Here is a 22238-nt window from a genome sequence, read left to right as displayed (position 1 = left end):
AAACAGATGATCACCGGCTTACAGAGAGCATTGCGATGGTGAAGACCAAATGCGAATTCTCTATAAAGGGAGACTTTGGCTGCCTGTTGCCTCGAGGGGTGGTTGGATACACTTTGATACAAAGTTGGATCAACTGTCAACACCCGCGATTTGACCAAGCATAGTATTATTCAGGAGAGACGACTGTAGGATGTATCATGCAATTGAGTTAGCCCTGAGCTCTAATGGGCGTGGAATTATGGTACCTAAGTCTCATAGTATAGGATGTAAGACAGATAGATTGCTAGTGATAAAAGTGTCCGCCGTTGAAAACAAGCCTGATGTACCCAGTCTTGCTCCTCCAAAGAGATACAGATCAATTGCATTCTACAACCAGAAGGAACCGCAGTATGTTCAAAGGACTCTAGTTGGAAATAAAAGACGCGAAGGAGCAAACACCGGGGAAGGGGAGAATTACCCCGCAGGCAACTCGGTCCAACCCCGAGTGGGGAAAATGACGACTTCTACTTATCAATCAACTCATCCTTGTTCCTCCTCTATAAACCATTGACATATCTCTGGAAGAAGGAAACCCTGCTGACACGCTACTGCTACTTCACTTGACCCCTTGTCAACTACGGACATTTACGAACTTCACCCCTTCACCCAAACATGTCTCACCTTCAACCCTCTAGTCTATTCTCCGTCAAAGGACTGGTCGTAGTCCTAACAGGAGGGGGAAGTGGTAAGTACAAGCAGAATCATTGTTTGCCCTCGTATTTCTTCTTCTACAACCAATACGCAAGTGACAAGTCCACCATATCACCGCATAAATTGAGAAACAGGCCGCATTGAGCCAAGACAAGCAAAGAAAAGCAACGAACCCCATCACAAAGTACCAGCTAACAACAACACCACAGGCCTAGGCCGTATGATGGCCCACACGCTCGACGCAAATGGCGCATCCAAGATTTTCATCATTGGCCGCCGACAAGAAGCCCTGCAAGAAACCATCACGCAAAGCCCGAACAGCAAGAGCAGCGCCATAATCCCCATCCAAGCGGACGTCTCCTCAAAAGCATCCCTCGAAGCAGCGTACCAGACTATCTCGGCACAGACAGATCACGTTGATCTCCTCATCGCTAACAGCGGCATTCTCGGCCCAAACGCCAGTCCCCCACCTCCTAAGCCAGACGGATCCCTCCCCAGTCTCGCCGAGGTCCGTGATGCTCTCTGGTCCGTCCCCATGGATGACTTTACTAAGGTCCTGGATGTAAACGTGACCGGTGCCTATTATACGGCAGTGGCTTTCCTCCCGCTGCTGGAAGCGGCGAATAAGCGGCGGCCGGCACCCGTGAAGAATCAGATTGCTGCGCCCACTGCGCAAGTTATTATTACTACTTCTATTGCGGGGTTCAATCGGAAGGTGCCGATGAGTGCAGCGTATAATCTTTCCAAGGCAGCGGCGAATCATTTGGTGAAAATGCTTTCGACGACGTTGGCGTCGTATGATATTCGAGTTAATGGCATCGCACCGGGAATTTACCTATCCGAGATGTCGACGCGGAATTTCGAGGAGGGTGATAAGGGGATCTCGGATGGGTCGTTTAAGAAGGAGATCATTCCTCTTACGAGGGCTGGCGGTGAGGAGGACATCGCTGGGCTGATTCTTTATATGGCGAGTGCTGCAGGTGGTTATTTGAACGGGAATATCACCATTACTGACGGTGGAAGGCTGAGTACTGGGGTGGCAACGTATTAAGGAGACACCCTTGGCTTTTTTTCACGGTTCCATTCCATATCAACATGTAAATATTAGACGGGAGATACATGCATTGACCTTTTTATCGTCATGAACAGACACTACGTTGCAATGCTTTTCGGAAGCTAGGGATAAGAGACGGAGAATAGGGCTGCAGCTTGGGCAAATAATGCTGGAGCGGATTATAACCGACCAGTTTGTTGAAGATTCAGTAAGTAGCTGTGAGGCGCTGGACCAGGTAATCCCCGGTAACGATTGCTGGGTACTTTGCTTCCTTGATATCATCCCCATAGGTCCCAGGGATAGCTTCAATGAGCTTGTTGTTATTGGGATTGCAGAAATATGCAATACTGTAGCGGTCTGGGTACATGTCAGAGTTGTCCTCCTCACCAATGGGGGTTGGTGGCTCAACGACGCGATGACGGGTGCTCTTGATCAGATCATTCGACCATCGAGCCAAGAGGTCACCCGCGTTGACGACCACTGTATCTGCAATGGGGGTCACATCGACATAGGTATCTTTGGGACTGTGCACTTGGAGCCCACCGCGACGATCTTGGAAGAGAAGCGTGATGGAGCCATAGTCGCTGTGCTCGCCCGCACGAACCTGCGACGGGTTCTTCCTGAAGACTTCCTTCGACACAGCTGGATAGTGCAGCAGTCGAAGATTATTGTCTCCTGCATCTACGTAGGAGTCAAAATAATGCTCCGGTAAGTTCATCCCAAGTGCGATGGCTCTCATCACTTCCGTGTGGAGGGATTTGCACATGTTGAAGAATGATGTCATGACTTCTCTGAAATCCTTTCCTTCGTCGTCAATCTGGTCCGGCCAGCGATTGGGTTGATCGTCCAGATTATCGCGACCAATCTCCATGGTTTCCTTGAGATCTGGGGTAGCTCGGAGAACTTCAGGCGCCGTTGGGTCGTCCACGTTGCTCAGCTTCTCTTGTCCCGTCTTCACGTAACCACGGTTCGCCTGTGGGGTAGTCCAGCACAGACTGTCTTTCTGGTCCTGGGGTCGCGCAAAGAAGCGTGCAGATGAGCCAAACACCCGGGAGACGACGGAAGGAGGAAGACCGTGCTCCTTGAGATAGAGGAAACCGGATGTTTTGAATGCTTCTACAATGGAGACGGCGACGGCATGCTTATCAGCGGGTGTTCCGTTGAGAAAGGGACCGAAGTCAATGACCTACAATCATAAGTCAGACGCTCACGATATATAGAAAGATGAGTTGATCATCAAGTTGAATAATATAGTGAGAGCATTGCATTGATCTTTAGCTATTATACTCACTGGAATGATAATATCATCTCTGTCAACAGCGGTGGTTGCTGGATGACATGAATGTTGTGGCAGATTCCCCTCCATTTTGAAGGCTAGTTCTCAAGCACACAGGGCGGGTATGTTATAGAAGTATAGTCGATTGAAGAAAGGGAATAATGGGAATGGGGATTTATGGTAAGGGAGAGGTTGAATGTTAACTGGCGTGGTGGCGCAAGGTGAAGACTTGGTGAAGTCACTTCTACTCCACGGGACCAGAGGCGGGACAACGAGAGAGATGAAGGGGAATATTAAAAGGCGATCCGTAAAGGAGTGGAAGATCCTCCCCCGTGACCTGCGTGAATGATACTGCTTCCAATCGAGCGGGGAAGATAGTACATCAACCTAATATTATAATTTATGTACAGACATAGGTTGGTATCTAATCTTATCTTCTTGACTTGGATCTCCATAGGACAGAGAAAGATAACAACAATCATTGATTTGAAGATTGATCAGGCCATGATAACAGAATTCAGCATGCTTACAATTCTTGGGAAAAGAGCGATCTTGGAGATGATGCACACTGTAACCCCGCCCTCATTTTCATATGCATCGACTCCTCAACTTCCCCTCCTCTTCATTGCAACCTCATCAACCTCACAACCAAAGTACCAATTTCCCTTCTCTTGACACACATTCACCTCGCTGCAGGACTCGAAAGAGCAGAATAAATCATGCCACCTCTTATTGTTGACATTCATACCCATGTCTACCCTCCTGCGTATATGGAAATGCTCCGTGCTCGCAAGAGCGTCCCTTATGTCCATGACCCAGCTAATGGTGCAGACCCCCGTTTAATTATCCTGTCCTCAGATGATGACACTTCCATTCCCCTCGATGAACGGGGTCGTCCAGTCGACTCATCCTATTGGAATATCGACGTGAAGCTGGCCTTTATGCGCCGCCATGGAATCAACTGTAGCGTGATTTCCCTCGCCAACCCCTGGTTAGATTTTCTCGAACCTGAAGAAGCGCAAACATGGGCGCAACGCATCAACGACGATCTTGAAAACACATGCGCACGTATTAACAAGGCCGGAGACCCAGATAAACTCCTGGCACTACACGAGAAGGAATCACTATTTGCTTTCGGCGCGCTGCCGCTAAGTGCTCCTAGCGCTGACATTGTCGTGAGCGAAATCAAGAGACTTAAAACCTTGCCGCATCTGCGTGGGGTCATCATGGGGACCTCCGGGTTGGGAAAAGGACTGGATGATACCCAGCTGGATCCTGTCTGGGGGGCGCTGCAGGATACTGAATCACTTCTATTCTTACACCCACACTACGGACTACCCGACGAAGCTTTTGGTGGTTCGGATGCGATGAATCGCTACGGACATGTTCTTCCGCTGGCTTTAGGGTTCCCCCTTGAAACGACAATTGCGGTGACTCGAATGCTTTTGGCGGGTGTCTTTGATCGGTTTCCGCGGCTGAAGATCTTGCTGGCCCATTCTGGAGGCACGCTTCCCTTTCTTGCAGGACGGATCGAAAGCTGTATCCATCATGAACGCAAGTTCATTGCCAACGGTGGTGATGTGCCTGGCCCTCAAAGAAGCGTATGGGATGTCTTGAAGACCAATATATATCTTGATGCTGTAGTATATGGCACTGCCGGCTTGCAAGCAGCAATGGCAGCATCTGGAACAGATCGTTTGCTTTTTGGTATGATTTTTCGTTGGAACAATGATAGTTAATGTGGATCTTGCTCACCAAGTACTAGGTACCGACCACCCGTTCTTCCCTCCCTTGGATGACAAGGAAGGAGAATGGCCTAGTGTGACGACAAACTACAAGGCCATTCACGCTACATTCGATAAAGATGGAGATGCAGCTGCAGCTGTGCTGGGCGGAAATGCAGCTCGGATTCTGGATTTGAAATAATATTCGATCAGATTACTGTTAGGAATTATCGAGAGAAAAAACAGATATTTATAAATTATAGCTATAAACAATTGGAGAACATACCCATGGACTTTCTATGGGAAACCGCCATTTCTTTCGTTGGTAGAGTGGTAATTGGTTACAATTCTGTATTCAAAGCTTTGAAGCGTTGCTTTTCACCAATATTTCCCATCCTAATAGCTTCCATACCTCTTGCGTGAACCAGTCTGGGACTGATTGATCAGGGTCCTGAGAAGGTAGTTGTAGATTGCGAAGATCTTCATCAGTCAGCGCGGGTCGCTGGAGTGACTTTCCCCAAGTCGAATCTGTGCCAAAAACAGCCTGGAGCAGAGTGCTTTGTAGTCTTTCCTTGAGATTTGCCACAAATAATATGCTTCCGTCACTATCTCGAGATGCCGATGGAGATGAAGTAAAACTATGCAATACGGCCAATGATCTCTCTAATAGCCAGATTAGACACTTTGCCTCCATCTCTGCTGAACACAACGAATTATCGTTGAGGTCAAGTGCTGTCAAGCCTCTAGGGAGTGGAATCTTTGTAGAGTCTGCACGAAGATCAGTTCGTAGCTTTAGATCCTGAAAGACAAACATGCACAGCAACTTTCCGACGCGATTGAGCAAAATGAATAGAAACCCTTCTAGTAAATCCTGGTGTCCCGGACACCCAGGGTTAAGTGAGGAGGCCATTGTGTTTAGCAGTCGAGCCATCTGCGTAGCAACCTCATCATCGATGTTCATATTGGATTCAGGAAATTGTCTATCTTTGACCTTCTTTTTGGTTGCTGCGTTTTTTTGCTTGGATGCCTGTGTCTCTTCGGATTTGGCCTTGCACCATTGTTCTAAAGCATTCATCGTTGCTTCATACAGACGAACAATATGGTAAATGACACGATTGGAATATCGTATGAAATTCTCTGTTCCAGATAAAGCCTTCAACGCCCGTAAGACGAGTTGGAAAGCGCATGCCATGCAGCGAAACACTTCAGCGGTAGTCGGCCCTTCAATCCGCGTTGAGCCCTTATTACTCGAAGTACAATGCGCCGCTCTTTTCTCCGAGACTACCTTTGAGATTTCATTTGCAGTTGTCTCGCAGAGATTCACTGCAGCCTTAACAATATCCAAGCCATTAGGCTTCTTCTGAAGGAGTTTCTGAAGCGTATAATAATGCCTCATGAATGGGCCGATAGCTAAGACAAGAACCAGTCAGCGCCGCACACAAGAACACGGAGACGACGGAACAAACTAACACTCCTCCGTATAATCAAGCCGATCAAGTCCATCCCATGGAGCTGAGGTATGATCCGAGATACCCTTAGAACCCATCTGCGTCTTGGCTCTTTTCCGTGCCGTTGTACCTCCAGTGGCTTTTTCGCCAACGGTTACCTTTCGCTTCGACGACGACTGTTCCGCCTCAAACGGGGTATTTTGGACCTGTAACCTAGTACTGAGGGCTTCATTACGCCTCTCAAGGTCGTAAATGCGATCTACTAGTTTGCTCTGCTCTGCTTCGGACTTTTCGTACGCCTGCTGCCAGAAGGAAACGCTGTCGAAGAATCTATCTTTGTCATGAGTATAGGATTTGTCTGCGTCTCGAGTATCTTTGATATGCTGTCTGATGTTCAGAATATAATCTGTAAGGTTTATTGTTTTTTTAGTGAGTAGATACAATCATGGTAGTTTGATGCTATTTACCTCTGATACTCAAGTCTGCTGGTTTATGCTTGACGATTGCTATTGCGAGAGCCAGCTGTGCTGGGAAAGGGACGGTGTCATCGTCCATATTTGCTGAGAGGATTCTTCAGTGATCAAATATGTTCAAGTGAAGTGAGTAGTATGTTGATACTGTATGAGGGGAGTGTAGGAGGGAGCTCCGAGCCACGTGGTTTGGTCTACATCATCTAAAGCACTGTTATTGAGTTCATCTTCTAAAACCTTTACAACAAAGACTGGGAGTTGAAGACACTTGCTAAGCTGCAGTCTTCTTCTCTTATCCCACAACATAGGACTGAAAAAGTTCCATCTTGAAATAACATCCTGCATCCATACCAGCTCCAGTGACTTACTAGGTAGTAGACTCCTCAATGATATAGTAGATCTAACCTAGTCATTGTAAACTTTGCCCTCATAGATTTGTTCAAGATCCAATTGGTTTCGCAAGTATTTTCCCTCACACTTCCCAGATCGAACCGGCAAGATATCATTGATGACATAGTTCTCTTAGCAAGCAATGTATTTAAGTCTTGGGGACCGGCAATAATAGCGGAGCGCGAAGTGCGAAGCTATTGTATAGCTATAGCATGGCTCGTACAATAAACAGCTGCACTGCTGGAAGGTTGATATAGATTCATAGGCGAGCAGCTTGCAGTGGTTTATAGCTAAGTGTTGCCATTGAGTTGGTATTTATCTAGTCTTATTCTCATTGCCCGTCTATAAATACATCTGTAGATCACGGACCATGTGCAGGACAATTTATTTTATTTAATTTCAAAGTTCCGCCACCGCCTCCGCCAATGAATACCATCATTTATTTTCCCAAGTCATTCCACAACATTACATCTCAATCCCCTTCACCTCAGCTTTAACTCGAAAATCAAATAGGGGTAATCCAAGAATACTTGCGTATAAAGCGCAAGTCTCTATACCCTCCCAAGTCACCATATCCTATATCGCTACATTCTAGCAAATTCGAACAAGATGGCTTCAAACGACGATCTCAAGGCGCACGCCGCCTCCAATCAAGATTTTTACGCCCTGCTAGACATATCCCCAGCCGCCGCCGAAGGCGAGATTCGTCGTGCATACCGAAAAACTGCTCTTAAATACCATCCCGACAAAATCGCGAACCCCACACCTGCAGACATCGACAAGTTCCACACTTTACAGATTGCCTACGATGTCCTCTCTGATCCGTCGATACGACAGCTCTATGATAATGCGCGAGAGGCGCGGCAGCGGAAGCAGCGCGAGCGGGATATGATGGATGCGGCGAAGAGGAAGATGAGGGAAGATCTAGAAGCGAGGGAACGCGCTGGTGCTGCGGCGATGGGTGGTGCGCCTCGCGGGGTGAAACGGACGTGGATGAGTGGGACGGGTGATGATGATGCGGAGGAGAAGCTGCAGCGGGAAATTGAGCGGATCGCGGAGGATGGCCGGCGACGACGACGAGAGGCGGAGGAGCGGTTGAAGCAAAAGGCCGATGACGAGGAGAAGCGGAGGCGTCAGGAGGAGGAAGAGGCACAGAAGGCTGCGGATAAGAGTAGTCAGCGGGTCGATCGCTCGCAGGAAGGTGGAGCCAATGTGCCGGAACTCGAACGAGCTGTGAAGGCGCGCTGGGTTCGTGAAGGTAGGGGCTTGGACTTGGATAAGGATCGTTTAACGTCTTTGTTCACTCCATTTGGCAAGGTCGAAAGTGTTGTTGTGCTCAAGGATAAGCGGCAACGTATTGGAGATAAGCGTGAGAAAAAGACTGTCGCAACGGGCGTTGTGGTCTTTACTTCCATCGTGGGTGCGCATGCTGCCGTTCTGGATAGTGAGAAGAAGATACGCCAAGGCGCCGGGCAAACAGATAGCGACTGGGGCTCAATTGACTCTGTATTCTGGGCATCTGGCAATCAACCTGACCTAGGAGCAGGATCTGACAACCGTCTTGCTTCTCCTTCCGCAGAGAAAAGTGAGCCAAAGATGGCAGCTGCGCCTCCCAGGCCTGCATTTAACTTCCCTGGAGTCAAGACGACAGGCTCAGATGGCAAACAGCCCGGCAAAGCGCCGTCTTTTGGTTCATTCGCTTCTGCTGCAGCCGTAGCTGGTTCAGCTAAGCCAACCCCTAGTTCATCGACTAACGGTCCCAGTACCCCTAGCATGGAAGAAGTGACATTAATGCGACTAAAGACTGCGCAGCGGGAGAAGGAGCGCAAAGCTCTTGAGGAGCAGCTTCGGAAAGAAGACGAGGCTGCAGATGCGCCGAGGCCGCGGCCGCTGAAACCAATGCTTAGTTTACCATGTTTTTCTTATACACAGGCTCCCTCTTTTTATTTCTATAACCGCATATGTTGGGCATCAGTCTTACAGGCTCTCCCTCTAGCCTGCGGCTGAACTCAACCGGACAAATAGCTGGCGTTATGGGGATTATGTATAGATAGACTAATTAGTACAAGAGATACCCCTTCATCATATGGAACACATTTTGCTTGATTGCTGTGCTATGATACATGGTCGTTACTATACATATGCTATATCATACAAAGGTCTATTACTCTTTCTGCCGGAGCGACTCTTCTTCTTCTAATTGCTCTAGGAACTCCCGTGCTCGATGGCCTTGTTCGGCCTCACGACTACGGGTGTTGTTCTTCACTCCTCCATTGAGGATGAAATCTCTCGTCCAAGAAGGCACAAAGGCTTTGACCTTGACCTCTCCAGGCCCCTGGTGTTCTGATGAACCTTCTTCTGCCGCATCCCATGACACTTTGAACTCCTGCTCAGGGCTATACTGGGTGCGCTCGCCAGTAAGAGTAACATCAGTCATCATCTCTAACCGGCACAAGGCAAGACCGATGTTACCAACTCCACCGAGGAACTTGCCCGTACTACGCGCTTTTCGTGTACTAATCTTGTACATATTCGCTGCGCTTGGAGGTAGAGGCAACTCCGCAGTAGGGTCATACACGGGAGCCCCAGCGGAATCAAGAACACTTTGATCTCCTGTATATAACTGCACGGGTAGAATACGCTTCCGTACAACACCCGTGTGATGGGTGCGGATCGTAAGCTCCTGGCCCACATAGCAGCCCTTGCGGAAGTCAATTCCCTTCATCATATCCATATTGCACTCCAACGGGAGCGCTGATTCACGAATAATCTCAGACTGGCCTTCGGCAATACCGTGCAGCATTCGGCGCACGGTATAGGCTCCAAGACCCACCTCCGAACCGGCAATCTGAGTCTCATCAGGAACATGAGTCCGGAGATCTTCCGCACCCGGAGTGATGAGGCGGGAGCCGAACCCGGGAGCCCTTGTATCAACGCAGCCGGCGATCGAGGACGATGGTGAGAAAGGAGACGAGGATGGGGTTTCAAGATTATATGCGGCCCAGCGGGGTTGTTCATGTTCCTTCCATGAGGCCCACACCGTGCGTTCGCCGTCTTCGAGAGCACGTAGCTTTAGCTTCGCACGAAGCTTGTGTTTCTTTAAATGTTTCATGAGACTCGCCACTTCGTTCTTATCGACTTCGATGAGCCATGCTGGTTCATCGGGCGACGCAAGGTCTGCTTGTGGGAGCGGGTACAGAAAAGCATCATTCAGCACTCGACCTTGAGAGTTGAGGAAGGCGGTATAAGATCCAGTTCGACGGGTTGCGCGGTTTGAGTCGTTCGTTATTAACATGTTCTGGGTAATAAGCCCCTGAAGGAAGGTGGTACTATCGACCCCTGTGATGGAAATCAGGCCTCGGTTCGTAAGGCGAGCATAACCGGCTTGCGGCGGGGAAGCTGGAGTGGCATCGCTCTTCTGCTGCGAGCGTGGATGGACGGTGGTTGAGAAGAGCCGGGCGTTGTTCGAGCAATTAGCACATAACGTGCGGACAGATGGGCTGGGCCGCATCATTGTCATCGGATGGCACTGTTAGAAAGTGGATGTAGCTCCGAAGAAAGTTTACAAATCAACTAAAGCTCCATGGACGATGATATCAATCACCGGGCGGTGGCACGCGGCAGAATATATTTATACTACACTCCACTAGGTCCTTACGATTGACCACTCATTACGTACAGAAAAGTCCAAGAGACGATAAAGAATATAGCCTATTAAATTATTCCATCCAAAGCGCCACGGATCCTGCCCAAATAAAGAGCTAAACTTAGTACTACAAGAATATGGCGGGCACAAGCACGCCTACTTGTTCCCCTTGGCAACCCCTTGCAAAAATCCAAGCAAGAAAGCCTTGTTGTCTGGCGAAGACACTCTCGCATTCAGGCTGCCATTATCTTCTGGCGCGGGAGATTCTCCACTCATCCCAGCTGGAGTGGGGAGATTAAGAGGCGATAGCGGACTGACAACGGATGATGTTACTGGCTTTGATCCGGAGATGTGGACATTGAGCTCAACTGCGGGCGAAACGCCTGGTGATACTGGTTGTTTGCCAAAAAGGGAGAGAAGAGTCTCTTTTTGAGCAGCGGATTGACTTGGTCGGCGATCAAAATTGCTTGCCTCCCGTTCGGTGCTTGAAATCTGAGGACCATCCTGCTGTTCTGAATGATGTGGTTCCTTGGTCCGTACAGGAAGTATATGGTCCAAGTTTTGAGAACGGCGTAAGATTTGTGGCTGGAAAGGCTTCGGGGGTTCCGAGGTTTTCGGCTTGCTATCCTTGCGGGTACGGGACGAAGTCCTCGAAGATGATGCCACTGCTGGATTAGGTGATTGCTCTCTCTTAGCGGATTGGGGTCTAGCTAAAATTGTAATGGGTGAAGAGAGGCCTTGTGGCTGTCGATCCTTGTTCTTTCGATTCAGAATATTCTGGTTCTTTTTACCTGGTGGCTTAGCAGTTGCCTCAGGCTGTGGTGGATGCACCGATCTAGATGCGGCGCTTGAATTCAAGGGATTACTCTTTGGTACCGCACTCACGTAAGTAAGTGCCTGTTGGGTAGGGCTAGAATCACGTGGCCGTTGTAGAATCTGCTTTTTAGTGGGAGAGCTTGCATGGCCTGCTAATTCGGCTGGTGTCGAACCGGAGGTAACTGGAGAACCTCTCAAGAGGCTTAACAATTGGTCCTGATGCTGCGACGACTTGCGCCCACTCATAGGCACCTGCTCTGGCTGTGGTGTCAAAGATGCATGAGAAGTCTTAGGCGTCTTCGAGGATTCATCCTTGAAAACACTCAATAGCGCTAACGAGTGGCTTGTGAGCTTCGGAGGCGGTAGCTTACTGGCAGGCGGTACACTCGCTCCTGGAATTTGAGGGGGCTGAGCTGGTTGAGAAAACGGGTCTCCAGTCTGCTGATAAGGGGCCGTAGGTGCTTGATTTGACGGCACATGCGCGTCGTTGTAGGGTTGAGTAGAGATGTGGCGCGAAGTATAAGCATCCATTCCACCATACCCAGCTGGACGGCTATGCTGATTCACCGCCGGAGATGGTTGGGCCAATGATCGCTGAGGCATATGCTGATCAAGGACATGGTTGTTTGTATGTGGTATATGAGATAATGCGCTAGGCGGTTGCCGTGGCGAAAATTGTCCGAGATAACCAGGCTGTGCACTTGGACCTTGCACAGGAAAGCCTGGGAACAAGGTCGGAGCAGGATAAGGTGGGTGTTGAGGAGTCATTGCTGCAGTAATAGCATGCGCTGGCGACGTTTGCTCATTGCTCAGAGCCTGTGGAGTGGGCCCACGGGAGGAGCCACTTCTCAAAAGCTCTAAAAGAGCATTGGATTTAGAGGCGTTAGCTGGTAATGTATCGATAGAGGGAGCCGGAATTTTCTGAACAGCGTCGTTGATGTTCAAGAGGCGTTTGAGGTGGGCAGAGGCATCCTGAGATGGCGCAACCTCGGGCAGGTCGCTAGAAGTAGTCAGTCCTAGAGACTGACTGGGCGCCGCAAAACCTTCATCCATCGACATCTCTCCCTCATTCTGTAACACTTGAGTCACACCCGCTTGCATCTTCGTGTCGAGCTTCTTCTGCTGTGCGATCCATTTCTTGAGCGGGTGCATGAACGGTGCGACCATATAAAATTTATTCGCGTTTGCAACAGCCAAGCCCTGGTCTTGTTGCTTACTCTTCTTCAACGTTGGCAGCTCCGACAAATTGTACCATTCAATCTTGCTGATTTCTTTTCTAGTGCGCGGCTCAAAGTGAGCATTGCGAGGTACCCCACGAAAGACATATAATCTCATGTGCTGTTCTCGCATAGTGATTTCAATGAACTTGACGTCTTTTTCGTTCTTAACGAGTCCAGCTTCGTGAACATCGAAGCCGGTCTCTTCATAGACTTCGCGAATAGCGCAGTCTAGATCCTTTTCGTCTTTGTTGATTTTGCCTCGTGGGAAACTCCAATTGGCACCCTTCTTCCAGCCTTTGACCAAAACTACTTCGTCCATGTCTTGGCTAAGCATTATAGCCCCGCGCACCGGAACACGAGTCTTATATGCCAGAAACTCCGAAAATGCCGTGATGTGATGATAATGTGACCATTGGGACATTAACGGACAGTGTTGGAAGATACGCAAGGCGAAAGCTTTTAAGGACAGTGAAGGAAGAGCCGGGTCCAACGGCCGGATGAAATCCTCGTAGAACCATTGTGCTTCCTCGACCTGGAAACATATACGTTCGACCGATTCGAGCTCTTCACGGGGCAAGTTTATAATGAAGCGGACACACAGGTCATCCAGCCCTATTGGAGATCAGCCGTCTCGGTATCGCGGTGGCCAATGAAGACCCATCCCAAGTCAGAAATGAAGGGTAGCAGACTTACAATCTTCTAAATGCATCTTTGTTTCTGTCATATTGTGCGACGTACCCAAGCATTTCAACTCAGCCTAGGTGGGAAGGGGAGTGAAGGTGTCCGAAGTCTGGGACGCGGAGTGAGAGGATGGGTTGGAGGGGACAGCACAGCGATGATGCAGCTTCAAGGAAGGGTGCTTGGCAAAGCGCCAACCCTGAAGCGTACAGTGGCTGCAGAGGAGATAAGGCGCTGACGGGAACAAACCAATAGTTTGTCGATCGGCGAACCAAACGACTGGAAAACCGAGAATGAGGAAGGTGGTTGAGATAGACAGGTATTGAGTTGTCCCCAACGTAACGAAGACAAGAACAGCGAGGAAGCAAGAGCTGAATCGCAGCCCGCTCGATCTGTGGCGGTGCTGCCCAATGAAAGCCCAGTGCGGCATGCCCGTGCGCCATATGTGTGGCGATGTGGCTAGTGTGTGATCATCGGTGGCATTATGTAATTATGTAATGGATTCGGGTGGAACTTGCAAACTGCGGGATGACGTCCTCACACGGGCCATGCCCATGGGAACAGGAATGATTAAAAGCCTACGCATGAACAACAACAGTCTTGGCTAGAGCTTAAATGTTCGCTTCGAGCCCCCCTTGGATTAAATATTCCTACCCTTAGGTGTTACCCGATCTCGTCTCTTAAGAAGAATCTGTATATATAGCCGCCTTCTTACGGTCTTGACGGAAATACACCCGGACATTCGACACAAGGCTTCCTGCCGCAAGCTCACGGGGTACAATCATTTATCTACAATCTGGTTGCAAAATCATGTCAGGCCCACTCGTGTCTTTAGTCGGGAAAAGAATTCTAGCAGAATCGGCACGAAACCATTTTGGAACAGAGGTGAGCTGTCCGCTGTGCCTCCCATACTCTCTCAATACAAAGGTTGGCTAAACATATACATCATAGGATCCATATTTCGAGGAAGTTCCGGCCTCACGTCTGCACCGCGTATTCGGCAAAAAGACTCAAAAGCGGCGCAAGGCAGTACCACCGGGTCTGTCTGAAAATGATCAGAAAGTCCTTACCCAAGTGAAACGCAGCATATAGACTAGACTTGTGTCTGTTCAGCCTGTGTGGCATCCGATTTGGCTGGGGCAGTGTGATTGGCTTGATCCCATTGTAAGTACTGGCCCAGCTGTGTAGTTTAATAATACTAATTGTGGTCTTGGTTAGTGCCGGCGATGCTGTTGATGCTGCACTTGCGATGATGGTGGTAAATACGTGTGAGAAGATCGACGGGGGGCTTCCGACACGCCTCAGAATGATGATGCTGATCAATGTCATTATTGATTTCGCCATCGGTCTCGTGCCCTTCGTGGGGGATCTTGCCGACGCCATGTACAAGTGTAACACAAGAAATGCTGTTATGCTGGAGAAACATTTAAGGGAGAAGGGAGCCAAGGCGCTTTCGAAACAGCGAAGACGCCAAGAGAATGATACAGATCCAAGTCTGCCCGACGAATTTGACAAATATGACCAGATGATGGTGGATGGTCCTTCAAGGCGCGAAAGCCATAGACATCACAGCAGGCATCGCAGCAGGCATCGCAGTAAGACCCGTCAAGCAACGAATGAGCCAGCACATCAATCCCACGACAACCGAAAGCATACCAAATGGTTCGGTGGAGCCTCCCATCGGGAGCATGACCTCGAAGCTGGAGTCGTCGACAACTCTCAGAACCGTAGGTAACAATCGATATTTATGAAGACACAGGGGTCCACTTTTGCGAATTTGTCTTTATAGGCGTTGGTGGTCACATATACCTTAGGTAATATATGATGCTTTTTGTCTTAGTTTGGTCAATAATGGATCAAGAATTTTGCAGAGCCCCATTACGAGCTTGTACTTGGACGTGACCGAGCGCATGCGTAGCAGAATTGAGTGTGTCCACCTTCTACTTCATTCATCAAAGGAGCACCGCAAAAAGCGCAAGGGGACAGATTGGTTGGCATTTGCGAGACGTCGAGTTTATTGGCCGTCCTCGTCACGTTCAACATGACACCGGGGTATTTCTCGCCCTGCGTCAGTACGTACCGCATCATGAGCTCGTCGATGGACAAATTCTTGGTTAAAGTATTTTCTGAAAGTGGTTCATCTGGTACAATAAGTTTGGTGAGTTCCGGGAAGAAACTGGCATAATCTCTCAATTCCGCCGTAAACAAGTCCCGCAGAGGGAAGTTGAACTCCAGGCCAAACGGGGACATTCCGTCGGAGACCTGCCAAATTACTGAAGAACCGCGTCCCTTAGCAACATTGGCAAGTGTTTTCGCAGCAAGTCTACTATCTGAGTCTCCCCAAATCACTGCCTGGCAATCCATTTGCTTTGCGAAGGCCACGATCAGCTGGTTCATCAAGATATAATCGACATCAGCCTTAGAGGTTGACGTTGCGATACACGAGCGGAAGGCATCAAGGCGCTCTGCACCCGACAACGAAGGATCATCCTCGAATCCTTTGCCAGCAAATTGGGACATGGTTTCCTTGAAATCGGGGACTAGGTCGAAGATACTGTGAAACGGAACCTTGGTAAAGGAACACAAAGGGAAGTATTTCTGAGCCAACTCGAAACCTTCATCATGCGCAGGATTCGAGGGCGAGATAGTCGAAGGCTCTATTATAAGCACATGTAAATCAAAGCCCGGGGAGGCGTGTATTTTCGAGCGCTGAACTTCAAGCTGAGCATGCAACATATGCAACAGCACCGACGAGGAGAGACCGTAAGAAAGAGGAAAGAGCAGCTTGCAGGGCTTATCTTTTGCGAAACCTTTATTCAGGCGATAATTTTCCATGCGCTTGAAGACTTTGTATGACACGAATTTAATATAACAGTCTCTGCACAGAGAAAGAGCCGGTTAGTATTTGCAGTAACCCCACTTGGAGAGTAGATAAAATTCGTACTTGCATAAACGCCGCCGCCGCAATGTCAGAATAGCTTCTACATCGCGGCAGTCGACGCAAGGGTCCAACAGTTCTTTGCCAGGCATTTCTGTTTATACCACCGTGTCGGGGTTGCTCTTGTGGTTCTTTGGTTTGTATCTGTTATCGGACAGAGGCAAAATTCCGGCAAGAGGCAGAAATCCCGTTGGCGGTGACATTCTCAGGCTTTGCTCCATTTATAGTTACTCGGAGAAACGGGCTTAGATAATACTACTATGGTATCGGCGGGACATCAACACGCGGCTTCTCCATCTCAAGTGCAAGGTAGCCACGAATCCCTACCGCCTTACCCAACCAGGTCGGAGCTGCGAACAAAAGTGTCGGCTGTTTCTTCGGAACCCATTATTCTCCCTTCTCTCTCTCCTTCCACCTATATTATCCTCCCTTTACTTTTCTCATGATCCTGTGGTTGTGAGAGAACCATTAGCTTTCGGCATCTCCGGAGCGCGCTTAGTACTACCATCTGTTAGCTCCTTTTCTAGCGATCAAGATGAAAGGCTGGCTCCAGGCCTTTTGTTTAACTGCCTTGCTGGCGGGTCGTGCACTCGCAAATGAAGTGGAATTGGTGCGCTAAACATCAGAAGGATATTTCAAGCTGCAAGTTCTAACAGTTGATCTTTTATTATAGACACAGGATGAAGCTCATAGGCAGCGATGTTCGGGAATGTACAGTCGCAAAGCCTGGGGCGGAGATGTTGAGCCCTTCATATTGACTAAATTTGTTCGTGATGGCGACACTGGCGATAGTGACCCTCTCGTCAGCTTGGTGATCTTTGAATGGTCCGACGAAGCTCTAATTGGAAGAGCAGTATCGGATGATGCCGATGTACACTTCTTTCACCATCCATGGAGATATCAACCAGCTGATAAACATCATAGGAGAAGGAAACTATTTGCGACGAAAAGAGTGTCAATGACAAGCTCTGCGAGCCTGGCGATATTGGCTCCTTTATCCTTGCCCCGAACGCAAGCGAGTCCGAATTCACGATTGTAACTCAGGCGATCCACTTGAACAATCCTACCGCAATCAACTACCCCGTGAAGAAAACAGGATTCTACTGTGTGAGCACTTATGGATACTCGGGACGGGACTACAAAGCCGTCGTCGAGTTCAGAAACGCGTATGGTGAACTTCCGGCTGCGCAGATCGCCAAGCTCCCATTTTACGGCGGCTTGACTATCGTTTACGCTCTTGTTGGGGTGTATGTTCATGCAAATTTACTGCAATTTCTTGAAGTCTATACTGATTGGACATAGGTTCTGGGCTTTCCTATATGTACAAAATCGCCACGACATCTGTAAGCGACTTCATCCATCTACCACGACAATTACTGACCCACGACAGTACCTGTGCAGAATTATATCACTGCTATATTGGTCTTCCTGATTGTAGAACAGTTGATGACCTGGGGCTTCTATGGTATGTCGAAGCCGATATACAGTCTAGATACTTGCTCTCTAACAATGTGCAGACTATCAGAACCGACACGGCCTGAACGTTGGTGCAAAGGTACTAATGGTCATTGTAGCCGTGCTTAATGCGGGCCGGAATGCTTTCTCATTCTTCTTGCTTCTTATTGTGTGTATGGGATATGGTGTTGTCAAGCCTTCCCTCGGTCGGGCCATGATCTACGTTCGCGTCCTCGCTATCGCCCACTTTATTTTCGCCGTCATCTACGCTGTTGCAAGTCTATCAATAACGCCAGACAGTGCTGGTCCCCTTGTTCTTCTTATTGTGTTGCCACTTGCGGGCACCTTGACTGCCTTTTATGTGTGGACTCTGAATTCGTTGAATGCAACCATGAAAGATCTTATCGACAGGAAGCAAAAGGTCAAAGCACTGATGTACAAGAAGCTGTGGTGGTGCATCTTGGGCAGCATCATCGTGATATTCGGCTTCTTTTTCATCAATTCAATTGCCTTCGCCGGCCGCAGCGAAGCAAGCTTTGTACCAGAACATTGGAAGAGTCGGTGGTTCGTGTTGGATGGTTGGCTCAATCTGGTCTACCTGTTTGACATCGCATTTGTCGCCTACTTGTGGCGCCCCACTGCCAACAACAGGCGCTTTGCAATGAGTGATGAGGTACGGCATTATTCCAACATAAAGAAAGGAAAATACGAATGATTGTACTGATATGATCTACAGATTGCTCAAGATGATGATGGGTTTGAAATCCGATCATTCAACAGCGAATTGGACGAGGAAGACGCGCTTGGTGGTATCCCAGAAAGTTCTGCCCATGAACAGCGCCGTGATCTCTCGCCTGTGCCTCCTAAACCCGTCCCGGCTGCACCGCGCCATCGGGAGTCCCTTGATGGAGAAACCATCTTTGCCGTCGGCGAGGATGGAGACAAATGGTCAGATGATGAGGATGATTTGTCCCGCGAGTCGGGCGAGAGAAAGCGGCTTACCGGCAAAGATGCTTAGAAGTGCATAGCTTCACGAAAGCTAGTTCTTCCCCTTCGAATTGAGCAACGATTATTTGTGACTGCAAGGCGCGCGTCACTATGTACTGACATCATTGAGGATGAAAGATACCTTTATTGTCAACTATTTGAACGAATCGACGCATTGGGCTTTATTGATCCTTCTCAGGCATATAACGGCGTTTGGCTCGTTGGAGTTTGTGTCAATTCCGTCTTCTCCCCAGCCAACAAGGAGAAGGGAGAAGAAAGAAAAGAAAAGAAAACCACTAGTTCTTACGCCGCATCTAAACTTGGCGACATGGAATTTGCGATATTTCCTACTCCTGAATAGTCTATGATACTTATGTACAGTTTTCACATATTTATGATCCATTATGCGACGAGATCCGCTTTCTATCTGGAATAACACTGAATATTAATAATCTATATAAAGCTTATCTGCCTCTCCTATAAAGGGATCAGAAACTATAAGAAATACCTATACTTGTGATCTCTACAGAGGGAATTGAAAACATTAGTATTTCTTTTTCCAAAAAGATGTCTTATATATAATATTCCTTTTATAGAAGGGGCAATATTCAAGACCTCAGCTTCAACCATAGCAGAAGTTGGGGGGAGATTATGGCTGCTTGAGCTACGGGATGATAGTGTCATATCATCGATAATTCTAACATCGATGTACTATGACTTTAGGCATCTGGAGGGAATGTTCTGATAGCTCTTCCTAAGTCGCGGTCTAAGCGGGAACTTCTGATCTGGTCACGGTACCCTAGAATTAGTTAATGAGGGTGGCTAATTAACTAATCACTTAGGCTTAGATCATTTGCATATCATCTCCAACCTCATATCCTTCCATATCTCTTCAAAACACTTCAAGTACGTTATTTAGTTTGACTACTGCTAGATATCCTAAGTAATGCACAGGGAGTACCGCTAGCTGCTACCCTCTCTTATTATAGTAACACCTGTGGCTAAAGTTCCCACTCTCAGCATGAAACAAGATGGCTAGCTATCATCCTTGCGACTTCAGCATGATTGCGAACGCACCTTCCCGTAGCCGGTCATCTGGGACTTATTTCCCAGCGGCTCTTTCCTCTTTGGTAAACAATCCACTCTAAAAGAAAAGGTGACAGCGTTCTAGGTGTTGATCCCTACAGAACTACCGCCTTTTATGATCGCACGAGAAATACTGGTGGATGAACTGATCGCTAGAGTTAATCATTACCGTATAATTCGGGTGAACACATCACTGGACCCATTGTCATGATGCCGAGATTAGACGTGTCGCCATTTATGAACAGGCTGGACGGAAGGGTGCGCTGAGCCGTGCTCTTCAGGAACGCCAACAAGCCACGAACAATCGTGGCTGGGAGCACATGCGGCTTGACAAAGAAAGGCCACATCTACAGGCTAGATGTGATATATGCGATGCGGCCATCAAGCCATCACAGCAGAAAATTGAGAATGCCGCCGTAGAAGAGTATTGGCTTCGGACGAAGTACACTGGGGAGCAACTATATAGTAGGCTTGATAGCGCGATGACCATGCTATTTCGCTAAACATACCAGCTTCCCCTTGAGAAAGCCAATGTTGCCCAGCGTGCTGTGCGGTTATTCTTGGCAGTTTCCTGTGCGGATAAATTTAATGGAAGCATCCATAAATGTATAAATTAATGCATTGAGTTTGACGTCACGGGTAAACTTCCCCAACATTGAACCTGACTTCTATGGAATTGGTCTGTTCGATAGGAACCGGATCTTCCCTAAACTCGTGACAGTAAGTAATTCGACTGTCTGAAAAACATGGGTAACAGATATAAATTCCCAAGCGCGACCAGGTCCTGTACCGCCTCAAAGATTCGTTGAATTCGCCCTCGCCTCATATGCATTGGTAGTATTGGTCGTTTCACCCAATCTATTCATCGGGGCAATATGCTCCTGGCTCTCACTTGTTTCATATACTCTTATGATTTCTGTCTTCTTCGTGATCCCGCCCTTGAGGCGGCTGTGTCGGGATCTGGGGGGTTCGAGGCTCGCGGACTGGCTTGATTCCCCTTGAGAGGCATCGGCAGAACTAAATGGTGCATGAATCTTAAAGAGTTTCCGTAGGGAGGACAGAGATCCCGACATGAGGCCGAGGTTGAACTCGACTTCCATCCAGATAAGGGATGTCGAGGCCGAGTCTGGTGGATCAGCATGGTCCGTTTAAAAGGGGTATGGCGAAGCACTCACAGGTGAAGTTCGTTGTGTCATTGGCAAATTTAAGAGTTGAGAATCGCACAAGAGCGGCGATGCATGCGGTAAACCCTGGCCCTTCATCAGTACCCGTTGGCTCCATCATCTTAGCTGGTTACTGACCAACACATAGCAGCCCTATGACAAGTAACCGCTTCTTTAACGGCATTTGCAATTTCCAGATTGGTCGCATTGGGAGCACAAGTATCATCACATCAAGCACAAACATGATGACTCCCTGCATCATCAGAATGGCATATGAGGTCTCAGTCGGGTAGCAGCTGGCATTGGGAATGGTCTTATCATAAGCGGCCTGGACGGGCCGACATTGAAACACCAGGCCAGAGTGCCAGATATTGTGAAAACAGCGATAAATAGAAGGAGGGACTTTCCGGCAACCTGGATGAACCGAGTGGGGAAGAGGCGCATGATGAACACGAGTAGACTGGCTTTGACTGCTGCTGCAATCACAAGGTAGGCGCATTGCGAGGCATATTCGAGCTGCGAGCGTTAGTCCAGGTTGATGAGTTTGAACTGCCAGTTATACTGACCGTGAGGAAGACAGCCAAGTCGTCGACGGATACGTTCTGTAAATCCTGTCCCAGCCCATAGTACGTGATGGTATACGCAAGCGCAGAGAACAAATTTACTCCGATCTAAATTATCAGCAACCTCACACTAGCGGTGTATCTCCAGACTGAACTCACAAGAGCACACAGCACCAACCAGTCATCGAGTCCGAATCGTTTTATAACGAACTTGCGCAAGTATATCTATCATATCTCAGCGCACTTCTTTCGCAACAGAAGTGTCAAACCTACCCGAAGCATACACACAAATGTCGTTGCAATTGCTAGAACCAACACGATGACCCGTACAGCAATTGTCATATGCGATAAGCCTTCGCCATCCCGCCCTTCAATTGACCTTCCCATGCCGACCGTCTCTGGTGGTTCATCTGAGCGTGGCTCCCAAAGGACATGGGAGAAAAAGGGCACATGGGGAGGAGCCCAGTAGGTATTGCCCTTTCAAGTTTCGCCTCGGCAGCGCCGCTTTCTCAAATTACTCCGGAGTACACGACATTGCAATTGTGGAGTAGATACATACGCTAAACTCGACGGCTGCCAGACATTGACGGGGAATGCGATCCTGGTGGCTGTAGTTCGTCGCGCCGGCCCGCAT

The 22238-nt window shown here is 48.6% G+C and overlaps 11 protein-coding genes across 11 annotated transcripts; 5 read left to right on the top strand and 6 right to left on the bottom strand.

The window, feature by feature from the left end:
• Positions 1–651: 651 nt before the first annotated feature.
• On the top strand, positions 652–1741 carry ANOM_006445 (SDR family NAD(P)-dependent oxidoreductase; the record flags this gene model as incomplete). The annotated part of the gene is made up of 2 exons (XM_015551701.1): positions 652–724; positions 900–1741. The coding sequence occupies 2 exons, from the start codon at positions 652–654 to the stop codon at positions 1739–1741; spliced, it is 915 nt and encodes a 304-aa protein (XP_015405536.1).
• Positions 1742–1758: 17 nt separating this feature from the next.
• ANOM_006444 (isopenicillin N synthase family dioxygenase) lies at positions 1759–3173 on the bottom strand. The gene is made up of 2 exons (XM_015551700.1): positions 3036–3173; positions 1759–2930 (listed from the first exon to the last, which is right to left on the bottom strand). Exons 1-2 carry the CDS (start codon positions 3108–3110, stop codon positions 1950–1952), a joined length of 1056 nt encoding a protein of 351 aa, XP_015405537.1. The 5' UTR covers positions 3111–3173; the 3' UTR covers positions 1759–1949.
• A 566-nt stretch (positions 3174–3739) lies between these two features.
• On the top strand, positions 3740–4946 carry ANOM_006443 (amidohydrolase family protein; the record flags this gene model as incomplete). The annotated part of the gene is made up of 2 exons (XM_015551699.1): positions 3740–4727; positions 4786–4946. The coding sequence occupies 2 exons, from the start codon at positions 3740–3742 to the stop codon at positions 4944–4946; spliced, it is 1149 nt and encodes a 382-aa protein (XP_015405535.1).
• Positions 4947–5099: 153 nt separating this feature from the next.
• On the bottom strand, positions 5100–6747 carry ANOM_006442 (uncharacterized protein; the record flags this gene model as incomplete). The annotated part of the gene is made up of 3 exons (XM_015551698.1): positions 5100–6154; positions 6215–6598; positions 6660–6747. 3 exons carry the CDS (start codon positions 6745–6747, stop codon positions 5100–5102), a joined length of 1527 nt encoding a protein of 508 aa, XP_015405531.1.
• Positions 6748–7661: 914 nt separating this feature from the next.
• ANOM_006441 (putative cell cycle control protein (Cwf23)) lies at positions 7662–9059 on the top strand (the record flags this gene model as incomplete). The annotated part of the gene is made up of 1 exon (XM_015551697.1): positions 7662–9059. One exon carries the CDS (start codon positions 7662–7664, stop codon positions 9057–9059), a length of 1398 nt encoding a protein of 465 aa, XP_015405533.1.
• A 157-nt stretch (positions 9060–9216) lies between these two features.
• ANOM_006440 (YgfZ/GcvT domain-containing protein) lies at positions 9217–10566 on the bottom strand (the record flags this gene model as incomplete). Its single annotated transcript, XM_015551696.1, has 1 exon — positions 9217–10566. One exon carries the CDS (start codon positions 10564–10566, stop codon positions 9217–9219), a length of 1350 nt encoding a protein of 449 aa, XP_015405534.1.
• Positions 10567–10854: 288 nt separating this feature from the next.
• On the bottom strand, positions 10855–13458 carry ANOM_006439 (decapping enzyme complex catalytic subunit DCP2; the record flags this gene model as incomplete). The annotated part of the gene is made up of 2 exons (XM_015551695.1): positions 10855–13346; positions 13428–13458. The coding sequence occupies 2 exons, from the start codon at positions 13456–13458 to the stop codon at positions 10855–10857; spliced, it is 2523 nt and encodes an 840-aa protein (XP_015405542.1).
• Positions 13459–14222: 764 nt separating this feature from the next.
• ANOM_006438 (DUF4112 domain-containing protein) lies at positions 14223–15147 on the top strand (the record flags this gene model as incomplete). The annotated part of the gene is made up of 4 exons (XM_015551694.1): positions 14223–14297; positions 14364–14451; positions 14510–14576; positions 14631–15147. The coding sequence occupies 4 exons, from the start codon at positions 14223–14225 to the stop codon at positions 15145–15147; spliced, it is 747 nt and encodes a 248-aa protein (XP_015405541.1).
• Positions 15148–15290: 143 nt separating this feature from the next.
• On the bottom strand, positions 15291–16442 carry ANOM_006437 (uncharacterized protein; the record flags this gene model as incomplete). The annotated part of the gene is made up of 2 exons (XM_015551693.1): positions 15291–16290; positions 16357–16442. 2 exons carry the CDS (start codon positions 16440–16442, stop codon positions 15291–15293), a joined length of 1086 nt encoding a protein of 361 aa, XP_015405550.1.
• A 326-nt stretch (positions 16443–16768) lies between these two features.
• On the top strand, positions 16769–19004 carry ANOM_006436 (putative integral membrane protein (Ptm1); the record flags this gene model as incomplete). The annotated part of the gene is made up of 7 exons (XM_015551692.1): positions 16769–16960; positions 17024–17221; positions 17275–17597; positions 17653–17693; positions 17741–17815; positions 17868–18478; positions 18542–19004. Coding segments are annotated over 7 exons (1632 nt in total), but the record flags the coding sequence as incomplete, so codon positions are not given.
• A 1668-nt stretch (positions 19005–20672) lies between these two features.
• ANOM_006435 (uncharacterized protein) lies at positions 20673–22238 on the bottom strand (the record flags this gene model as incomplete). The annotated part of the gene is made up of 8 exons (XM_015551691.1): positions 20673–21004; positions 21054–21128; positions 21180–21369; positions 21456–21557; positions 21608–21712; positions 21764–21829; positions 21878–22081; positions 22164–22238. The coding sequence occupies 8 exons, from the start codon at positions 22236–22238 to the stop codon at positions 20673–20675; spliced, it is 1149 nt and encodes a 382-aa protein (XP_015405548.1).

Source organism: Aspergillus nomiae (genome assembly GCF_001204775.2).
Source record: "Aspergillus nomiae NRRL 13137 chromosome Unknown contig00197, whole genome shotgun sequence".
NCBI classification, from domain to species: domain Eukaryota; kingdom Fungi; phylum Ascomycota; class Eurotiomycetes; order Eurotiales; family Aspergillaceae; genus Aspergillus; species Aspergillus nomiae.
Note: the sequence above shows the minus strand (reverse complement) of the source record. Positions and strands in the feature narration are given on the sequence as shown.